Source organism: Fulmarus glacialis, unplaced genomic scaffold, assembly GCF_000690835.1.
Source record: "Fulmarus glacialis isolate BGI_N327 unplaced genomic scaffold, ASM69083v1 scaffold37545, whole genome shotgun sequence".
NCBI classification, from domain to species: Eukaryota; Metazoa; Chordata; class Aves; order Procellariiformes; family Procellariidae; genus Fulmarus; species Fulmarus glacialis.
The window spans coordinates 1-10,965 of NW_009215618.1; the positions used below are offsets into that span (position 1 = coordinate 1).

The 10,965-nt window shown below is 39.7% G+C and overlaps 1 protein-coding gene across 1 annotated transcript; it reads left to right on the forward strand.

Moving 5' to 3' along the window:
* Positions 1–1,586: 1,586 nt before the first annotated feature.
* LOC104077692 (growth hormone-regulated TBC protein 1-like) lies at positions 1,587–8,199 on the forward strand (the record flags this gene model as incomplete). The annotated part of the gene is made up of 2 exons (XM_009579002.1): positions 1,587–1,738; positions 7,991–8,199. Coding segments are annotated over 2 exons (361 nt in total), but the record flags the coding sequence as incomplete, so codon positions are not given.
* Between the last annotated feature and the right edge of the window lie 2,766 nt (positions 8,200–10,965).

Consider the following 10,965-nt stretch of genomic DNA (forward strand, 5'->3'; position numbering starts at 1 on the left):
CCCTTACAATAGCCTTTCCCCCTGCTGGTATCTTGCCGAGAAGCGCGAAGGGCTGGGACAGAGAGGAGCCGAGCTGGAGGGTGAATTTGGAGCCGGTTAACCCGGGGAGAGCGAAACGTTCCTTCCCAGAACGCTTGGGGTTATGAGGGGGCGGCGGCAGGTAACGGCCGGGGGCGGGAGGAGGCCGGCGGGAAAATGGCTGAGGGGGCTCCGGAGAGCAAGGGCTCCTCCCCGGGGGGGGGGGAGAGCCCCGGCAAACGATGCGGCTGTTAACCTAAGGGCACCTGGGAGTAATGGTAACCTTCACTGCCTGGAGGCAGGTTAGGGAAGGTAACTTCCTTAAAACCGAGCTTCCTGACTCTTTATTTTCCCTTTCTACCTCAGGAATGGAGTTGAGCATGAAATTAATCTCTGCGTGCTGCCTGGACAGTCGCAGACATAAATATGAGATGTGTTTTCGTGGAGGTGTTAGGATTTTTTGAGCGTTCTCACATTCTGTGTCTTCGGGGGTTTCGGTGTCTTTTACACCTGTGGTTTTTGTGTCAAATTTGAGGAGTACATGAATAAAAAGGTGACTTTTCTGACTGCCGATTAGGTAATACCAATCTGAGATCTGAATATTAAAATGTTCCTCTTCTGATTCATGCTTTACTACCCGTGACGATCCCGTGAGCTGGAGTTTACCCAAGGCTGTGCCGGTGCCGCTCCATGGGCAAACCCCTTCTCCATGAATGAAATGAGCAGTGTTTTTAGAAGTTAAGCCTTGATGTCTGTCTTGCAAACTTTTCTGCGTGGACAGACCCCTCTGACTTTTTAACTTCTACGAAGCCTATGAGTGCTCTGTACTTGACAGATAATCAGCAGGTATGAAGCATCCTGGGAAGTTGCCATAAGTCTAGTTTAGCAAGGTGACTTGATATATCAAGCTAGAACAGAATCAGACTTGCAGTTCTGAAGCTCCATCAGTGCCGTGCTGCCTGAGATAATGTGATGTAGCATTGAAAAATTGTTAAAGATAATAAAATAAGCATTTTTGATACTACGTATGAAGAAGGTTGACACAAGGATTTGTGTTTTTTTCCAAACCGTGTACTTTCATGAAGATAATTTCAGAAATAAGCCCTTCTAAAAATAATCTTTGTAACTTGTTCTTTTTGTTGTAATTTTTCTGTGCAGAACTGTGTGGAAAGTGAGTTCAGGCCATATTTGAGCTGTTGTGCTATACCTTCATACTTTTCAACTGTTTGTATTACAGAGAAAAATACCTCCCAGACTTCTGTGTGGTCATAATTTGGGTCAGTTTTGCACACAACGGGTCCTTTGCTCTAAAAACTCCTTACTTCTAAAAGTAGTGAAATCTGTAAAACTGACTGAACAGTGCATGTTTAAATTCGCTTACTTAAACAGCTTTGATATGCTAAATGGAGTGTAGCAGTTTGTGTAAAGTAGGTTTTCATTGGGAGGAGGGAGTTTTGATCCGCTTTTAGAAATACCAACTGGAAGTTTTTTAAAGCATACCTGCATATATTTTTTTCAGCTGTAGGTATGTAAGAACATTTGTACAGGAATTCTTTTTTATTTTGTAGGGTTGATCCATATGGGTTTGAAAGGCCAGACGACTTTGATTATGCGTCCTATGAAGCATTCTTTTCCAGATATCTAGTGGTACTCACTAGAAGAGCAATAAAATGGTCCAAGCTCCTAAAGGGGAATAACAGTATACAGAAGAGTTTAAAAGGTGAGCTGTATGTCTATTTGTGTGTAAAAGTGCATTATGTTGGAACCAATATAAATTGTATTAAATTGGTTTGCATTTTTGGATGTTAAATACTATTTTTGTCTTCAAATGAAAAACAGTAGTATAAACAGTAATAATACGTAAGCAAGTATGCTGCTGTTAGGGGGAACATTGATTTGATTTAAAGCTTGCAAAGGAGTAATCCTTCTTTGGCATACGCTAAATACTTTATTAATCTGTAACCTAGAGATTATGGCCGCTGGCACTTCAAGATGCCATTTTATAGCTGTTTGTGGTGTTGCAGTCTGTACTCCCTTTAAAAAGACATGAGATTATGTAGAAGACACTGTCTTGAACATTGGGGATCAGGATGTTAGGGCTTTCAGTTGTTGACTCTGACAGTTTTTTGGGTTGCTGAGATTTTCTAGCTCTCCTTATCCTCCTTTTGTAAAATGATGTTCACCTCACAGCTAAAAAGGTGTGTGCTAAGAACTGATGCTAAATGCCTTACAAGTGAAGAAAGTAAAATTAATGCAGGAGCTAATGCAACATTGGATAAGATGCTGATGGAACTGTTAACGGCTGCTTCAAAAAGCAAGAAAACCTCTAGTAATGTTTCATCTTGCAAGAGAGACAGGGGGAAATAAATGGAGGGAATCGGAAGGTGGCAGGGAATCCTGTGAAACTAAAGGGTGGGGGTTTTTCCTCCCACTCTTTCTCTGGCTTATTTTTTCATTTAATTTTGCTCTTAATGAATACTATTCAGCTTGCTTTCTCTTGGGAGTCTTTTGGAGCTGGGCAGAGTTCTCTATGTTAAAGAAAAAGTGAGTAAAACTAAGCAGAAGTTAATCAGGCACTGACTGTAACATAGTTGAATATTTAGAGCTGTGCTTCAGGTGCAGACTTTTACTGCTAATTCTGGTGGTTTTGTTGTTTTGGGGTCGTTGTTTTTTTTTTCTTGGCACCAAGAGTGCGATGGTAACTAGTGAGACATTTTAAGTATAACAGTGTATTTAGTGTATGGATGTCCATTTTAAGGCTGAGGAATCCCAGAAAATGTAGGTTTGAGCTATAGCTGCTAGATCATATTCTGCTAACCAGAAAGTAGCTACTTCTACTCTCTTCTTTTTCTTCCAAAAGTGAAGAAGCTTTTGCTTAGAGTGTCAAGTTTGAATATAGCAATAACTGTGTGGTATTTTGAATTAGTGAGAATTTTGAGATTCTGCAGAACTTAGTCTTCTAGTTGTGGAAAAATAATCTCAGGTTTTGATTCATCTCCTTTTTCTCTTAAAATGTGTGAACTGTGACAGTAGCAGCTTTTAGAAATTTCTGTGAGTTTGTTACATTTCTCTTCCCTTGTGTTCCCTGTTCCAGCGTTGTAGACACAGAATGCTACTATGATAAAAACAGTGTGAATGCTTTTGGTCTTATTTTGGAGCCAAAACTTTGACCAAATCTCTCAACTTGTCCACCAAGCTTCAGTACCGATGGTCATACTGCCCCACTAGCGACGTAATGGCAGTAACCATTAACGTGATTTTAATCGTCTCTGACAGGCTACTGTTTGTGAAAAATGGGATACCATAAATCCACTGAGTGGACACGGGCAATGGCTCTTGACTGTGGCAAGCCCTTGCGGGCTGGTGTATCATCTGTGACGTTACTAACTTTTGCTAAAGATACTTGGATTTGTAGAGTATGCATTCTCATGTATATATGTAATATGTAATTCTAAGGAGAGTGCTGGAATAAATAATGTTGAGGAAATGTAGTCTGAGTGTAAATTCGAAGCTATTACAATAAGCCTCCCTCATTATCCTCAACTGATACCTCAGAAGAGGAGAGCAACAGGTTAACCTGTACAATTACTGATTTTTAAATACTTCCCTTCTTATATCAGTATTAAGATTGAAGTCCGTGGCATATGCACTTAGAATTATGTAAATGTGTGCATGCGTGCTTTATCGTGCGAGATGATCCTGCAGTGATTTCCTTGCAGGCAGGCAGAGAGCAGAAGGTCTGCCTGGTGATGCACTGAATTTCCCTCCTCCAGGACCTGATTCATTGCTCTGAAGCTTTGCTCAGGAGCTGCTGGTTCTGATTAACTTCCCCTCTGCTGCAAGTTGGCCATAAGCTAGAACTGAGAAGACTATTTGATTTGCTACTTCCCCCCCAAACACAATAGCTGTATCTGCGAACCCTATATCCTTATTTTGAGTTCTACTGGGGCCTTTTCAAAATGCATAGACGTGAGAGCGGCATTGTACGTGTGGTGTCTCAGTAGCTCCACACCCATATGCCTTTACACATAGAGAAGCTCATAATTCCTGTCCGGGTGAACAGGAAGAAGTGATGACTTGTGTTAATTTTCCAGTTTGGAAATGTGGCGTGTTCACATGCTACTGTGTTTGCCTCACATCCAGGGTGGTATGTATGTATATAATTCTGTTCTACTCTGAATAAAAATAATTAGACTACATTTTAACAACAGTAATTAAGCAGTGTATCCTGTTGTTCTGGATTACAGCCTTCCGGCAGGGTGGGTCATGGGAATTTTGGCTGATAGTTCCTTTTGCTCGTTCTCCAGTCTCTTCCTTTTTCTTATTTTCTGGTATTTTGTTTCCCCCTCTGCCCTTGTTATCTTCACTGTCTCCTCTGCACATGTGAATTTTCAGTCAGTGTTTGGTCACTTGCCTCCTCTCTCTCTCCACCACTACTGAGATCCTCTTAATTTTTGCTTTTCTCCATTCAGCTGCTGTCTTTATGGGACCTAAAGACAGCTTTCTGCTTTAGCTTGTTTACAGGCGGGCAACAAACTGACATAATTGCCCAAAGTAGCTTAATTCTGACCAAAAGCGTGCTACGTAAAAGAATTTGGCTGTAAGTGGATTAGTCAAAACTGACCAGTAGCAGAAGGTGCTTTCTAGTCTTTGAGGCTGATAAAATACAGTCAAAGGTGAAAGCATGGGTACTAAACAGTGGTTATAACAGGAGCACTTCTGTTCCAGCCCAGGGGTTGGAGGAAGGAAGGAGCATCTTAGAAAGTCAGTTTTCATGTTTGACTGTAACTTGAACATTTACAGCACAGATCTGCTTTGTTTCTTCTGTGATGTATTCATAAAATAAAACTTTCAATTCCTTGTTATATGCTGTTTTCAGCTCTTTTGTAGAATTTTTCCTCTAGGGTCCAAGTTAGTTTCCTCAGTATTCAACAGTAATTGTTAGTAACTGAAAAAGTAACTGAAAAGCTCAGATGCTTCTCAAAATCACACTCTTCTAATATTTTAGACAAGATAATTTTTGTTTTTAAATGGGGTTTTCATACATAAACTTAGTCTATGGTGTAGAGTGAAACAATGTAAGGGGGTGGGGGAGGTAAATACGACTTTACCTAGAAGTAAAAACCTCCAAAATTCTCATGTTCTACCACTGAACAAGGACAGGCAGGTTTAAAGTGATTTACTTATTTTTAAATCTTGTTACTATAAGTAGTGCACAGTATTGGAAAATGTTATTTTCTGCGTATTTTTCTCTTGAAGTTACTTTGGGTATTTATCAGCACTTCTAGACTACTACCCTATCCTGTAGCTGTTTTTTCTTGTAACGAGAAAAACATATTAATAAAGTGTGACTCTAAACCTGCAGAAACTGGCACTGGGCATCAGAGGTAATGAAATTATTAAGACTGCTTTTATTTGCTTAAAAATTGATGTTTCATATTTTGTTAATGAACAGAGACAAAAATTTCACATAAAGATATTTCTTTACTACACATATTTTAAAACTTAGACTGCATTGTGTACACTGTGGCTGTCCTGGGAGTGATTCTGTGTGAGGATACTCGGGGCTTGGTGGTATTCAGCAGTGCTACTTTTGAGATCAAGCCCTTGGTTTACATTGGAGTCGGATGTGTGGTTGGAGACACGTGCACAATCCGGCTTCAGCTGTGAAAGCTTCTTAAATGTTACAGTGGAAGTGGTGTGGACTGTTGTTGTGGGCTTTTTAGTTCCTGAGGGTAATGTGGAAGAGGGCCTATAGAAAACAAAATAAATACATATTTGTATAAAACAGTACAACTTTATGTATAGAATATGACATATATGAATAAAATATGTGTATATAAAACATTCAATTGCAACTGTCCCTATTTTCAGAACTACTTTGCTGCTTCTGTATGCCAGTTTGCAGATCCTGGCAAGTATGATAATGGTGTGAGGAAGAAAAGCACCATGTAAAGGGCTTTTCCATTCCTCAGGGAGTGGGGGAGCTGGGGTAGGTAGTCATTTGGGGCAATACAAGCCTCTGGCTGTCTATTACCATGAGAACGATGACACTGAGGAATAATGAGTGCATGCTGTGCTGCAGGGCTGCTTTCCCCTTGTGCCAGCGTCAAAGGCTTATCCCTGCTTCTCTTGAATTTAATGTGTATTGTTGGATGTGGATGTTGGCTATGCTTTCAGAATTAACAGTTGTTCCAGAAAAAAATGCCATTGGAATTATATGTTAGAATATGATAATCCAGTAATTTAGCCGGTAAGTTTGCTTCTAGAGACGTTCGCAGGATCATCCGAACGTCTCTTCTTGTTGACCTAAATGGGACTGCTTCCTCATATTCATTCCTGCATTTGCTATGTCCATTGAGCATTAGAGTTCAAAATCTTGTAAAAAAGATGAAGTGGGGATTATTAAACAACCATGGAAACAAGTAAATTATTTCCAGTCTGCCTGAAAGAAGGTTACAGTTAAAGTTACTTCACAGCTAAAACAGTGGAGACTGCAACCTGTAGTATTATGTCATCTGTCCTGGTTTCGGCTGGGATAGAGTTAAATTTCTTCCTAGTGCTGTGTTTTGGTATTTGGCTGCCTGCCAGGTTAAACTAGACATCATCGAAAAGCTAAACAAAAACTGTACCCTGAAGACCAGGTGTTTATTGCAAACGTTAAGGGTAGGAGTGTTTCTTTGAGAGAAAGTACCAGATTTTTAGATGGGGGAAATGCCCACTGGAGATGCATGAATCTTTCTGTTGACACTGGGAAAGCAGCTTTGGCTCCTAAACGATAGGCAGCTGCAATTAGGTGCAATGTATTCAGAAGGTGGCTGGCTGAGTTGTTGTAAAACCTCGTTTCACTCTGCTGTTTTTAAGGCCTTTAATTCAGGCAGCATTTATCTTGAGTTACAGATCTTTGTGATTGGATAAAACCAGGTTAGGTAATGATATTTTGTATGTGTCTGTGTGTGTGGAATAAAAATCCCCACTCTCATTTGAGTCCCATAGGATTTAGGGAGGAGACGTTGATACTCTAATTGATACAGTCTCATTCATTTAGTAAGAAAAGCCTGGCTCCTTTGTCAATTTCTTCTCTGTGGAAAAAGCAGAAGGATCTCAAACATTCAGCTGTCTTTTTGGGTCAGAAGAAGTAATGCTGATTTAGGATTACGTACCAATGAGCAGCACTGGCTCCTTATTAATATTTTTCATACCATTCCCAGGAGGAAGCTGCTTTGGCTGTCATTAGCCTGATGCTTCTTCCTGCAATCTTGCATCCTAGTTATTTACCCTGAATCATCTGCTTAAAAAAAAACCCAGAGCACACCCTGATGATAAATATGATGCAGGAGATAAGAGCTACTTTAGATTTGAAAAGACTTCCCCAGTTATTCTAGGAAAAATCATCTGCTGCTCACTCACATCTCCAGTTCTTCCAGAGGCTCATTTAGACAGTAGCCACCTCTTCCATATTTCTCAGTTTCTGCTACGATTTCAGTGGTTAGGTGCTAAGCTGAAATCCTAGGGTTATGTTAACATAGCCATTTATGCTAGAGCATAACCAAGCAAACAGAAAGGACTGCCATGTCAGAGGACATTGGTAATGTAAAAGTGCCCATCTGAATGAAAAAGGACAAAGATCAAGGGGAGACTTTGCTGTTCGTATCTCTATCCAGAAAGGCAGGAAGAAGAGGAAAGGATTCAAAATGTAATGGGGGCATAGAGGAGGGAGGAAAGCCTGCGTCTGGAGATCTGTGTGGGGAGACCGAGTGGCAAGAACTTAGAAGTGAATCTAAAATATACTGTGTAGCTGAGAAGGAAATGCTTATCATAAATGGTAGCATAAGAGAGAAAGCATAATAATCTCTAGTCAAGAGTTTTCCTATGACTTCTCAACTTTCTGTTGCTCATTTCCAAAAGAAAAATACAGCTGGATTTTAAAAAAAAAAAAAAAACAAACCACACCAAACTTCTTGTTTTGCAGTGAAGAGATATATCAGGAAAGGCATCCCCAATGAACACCGTGCATTGATCTGGATGATTGTGAGTGGGGCCCAAACCAACATGGAACAAAATCCTGGATATTACCACAGACTGCTTGAAGGAGAGAAGAATGACAAGCTGGTTGAAGCAATCAAAACAGGTTATTGTCTTGATAACACTGTTTATCCGTTCTATGTCCTTAAATGTTAGAGATCAAGTTATGTCATGGAAAACTTACGTTTCTGTAGTAGTAGTTTAAGTGCTGAATTAACATGTAAATTAGATTAGCCATAAGCTCTTTAGCAGCACAGATCTTTCCACATTCATCATGTGGTCAAAAGTATTAAGGAAGATTAGAAATTATTTGGGAAGGAACAGAGAACAAACTAGAAGACATTATTATGTTGTCTTGTAAGTGATTGAGGAGTTGTAACTTTGTACCATGAGACCTGTGTTTGGGTCTATTTCTTCTTACTTCTGTCCCAGTGGGACACAGGAAGAGCAGCAGGGATGGTTGAAGATGTGGTACTGTGTCTGTATGAGGCAGGTGAAGTATGCTAGGATTTCAGCTTGAGGAAAAAGACTGCTGAGAAAAAGCTGCTGATAGAGCTATATGAATTATAAATGGTGTAGAGAGGGTGAATGGGGAGCAATTGCTATTTGTTTCTTGTAACATAAGAACCAAGGATACTGACTTAAATTTGCTGTGCTGCAGGTTTAGAAGAGCATATCACTGAATTGTGGCACTTGTTACTGGAGGGTGCTGCTGAGGCCAGAAGTATGAACTGGTTTAAAAAGGAATTTGACAAACTGAGGGGTGGGGAAATCCACCTGATGCATGAAATCCGAAAACACTAAATGTAAATCTCTGAAAGAAGGGAAGTGTAGGAGGAGAAATACCCCTCCTCTACTAATCCAGTTTCCTATGTGCTGTCTGTGAACATTGATCAGTGACCAATATTGATGACAGGATATTAGGGCAACCAGAGCTTAGACTGGCCCACTGGGGTATTTAAAAGAGACAGTAGGGGAGGACAAAGTAAGTAGAAATTTGAAACTTTGTCCTGAAACTTTTCAACCTGCTATGGCAGAGCTTTTGTAGAAAAGCTGATATTGGCTGAATTGTCCAATTAATGAGTCAAGAGGTTGGGCTGTGCTCTGGACAAGCACAATGCTGAGGTTGTTTTGTTAGAATGGCAGATGCAGTTGTCATCTCTTTCCTCTTGAAAAAGCCAGGCAGTTAAAGGTGGGGCTTTATGGATTTTTATTCAAATTGGATAACCATCTGAACGCTTCTTGGTTTATGCTGAGTTTCTCCTCTGCCTCTCCCTGCAACAGCAGCAGCAGCACTGTGGGCTTTTGGGACTACACGCCTTAGTAAGGCATTTTGTAGCATAAACTTTCATGTTCCTACGAATATGAAGACTAGCCAGAAATCTTCAGGCTCATATCCTGCTCAGAACTAGAAACAGTAGACCTCTAACTATGAATACAGAGGGAGCTACTAAGATGACTTTCCAAAGCCAGCCTTGGTAAGGGCCTGGAGAAGGATCAAACTGTATTTAGTTGGGGTACAATTGCTGCAAGAGGGAGTTGGAAACAATTTCTTTTCCAGTACTAGACAATGACATGAAGGGTCGTATCATGACAGTAGGTGGCTTTTCACACAGATTATACCATGAAATAAAAATATTTCTGTGCAGGAGGAAAAATAATGGAAGAAGATAAAGATCTATTTGTGAATTATGGAGGAAATAAAGTTTTGGAAGAGCTACTGCATCAACTGGAAAACTGCAGAAGAGAAAACTAACAAGGAGCAAGTGAGGGAAGGGATAAAGAAAAATGGGTTGAAGGGTTTTATTGGAGGAAAAAAAAAAAGAGGACCTTGGACTTCAGAGTGATAGATTTACCTTCAGAAAGGAAGAAACAATGGAGGAATGGAAAGAGCAAAGTACTTAAGACGAATGGAAACTTAGTGTTTAATAAACTTAGTGCTTCTGTTGACTGTGCAAATTTTATAGTGATCTTTAGCTGAGAACTATTTCAGTGTGAATTTTTGTCCAACATTCAGTTTGTTCCTGCCTGTGTTGTTTTCCCATCACTGTAGCTGTTTTTAACAGTAAACTAAAGTCAGATGTGGAATCTTGCTGCTGTTCACTTTTCAGGTCTGCAGTTTCCAAAATTTTCAGGCAATTGTGCTCTATTTAGTCTTGCAACCTAGCTGTAAAGTTATATAGCCCAGGACAGTGCTGTGGTTTAAAAACAAGAAAACAGCAACCACGCTTTCTTTTTTTTTCAGAGGGAGGGCAGGAGGACAAGGCGAAGCAAAGACTTTATTTCAAATTCAATTTAAAACATGTGTAAGAGCCAATGTGTCCTGTTTCTTTTACATGCCCAGAAGCTCTAAACAATTTTCATGTACATTTGGAACTTATTTTCAATATGGGAACGTCTGTAATAGGATATAATCAGGTTAAAAAGTGCAGGTAGACTGTGTAGAGAAATGGTCTAATCTTTAAAGAAAAATCTGATTAGTAATAGCAATAAAAGTCTTTCGGCTAAATAAATCTAAACTGTCCTTTCACCGTTTTTGCCCTTTAATTGCTGATTCTTAACTGATGGGCTTTATTGCTGATTTTGTTTTATATGATATTTGCTCTTTGAACATACTTTTTTTTTTAAAAAAAAAAAGAGAAATGTAGGAGAGAGCAGGCTTCTTACTCTAAACATAAAAATAAGAGCTTAAAGAATGCAGGTCTCTAAATTTTGATGGAAATTTTCATGGCTTAGTTTATGTATGCGTTTAGAAGGGCATGCATTCCTACTGAGCTTTGTTGTTCATGCCCTGTTATAGTAAAGTTTAGTAGGACAAATGGTGTTGGCAGGATAAAATGTGGCTGTCTTCCTAATGCAAAGGTTACGTGCCAGTTACAAAAAGGCTGGGGTGTAAGTTCATAGAATCATAGAATCATTAAG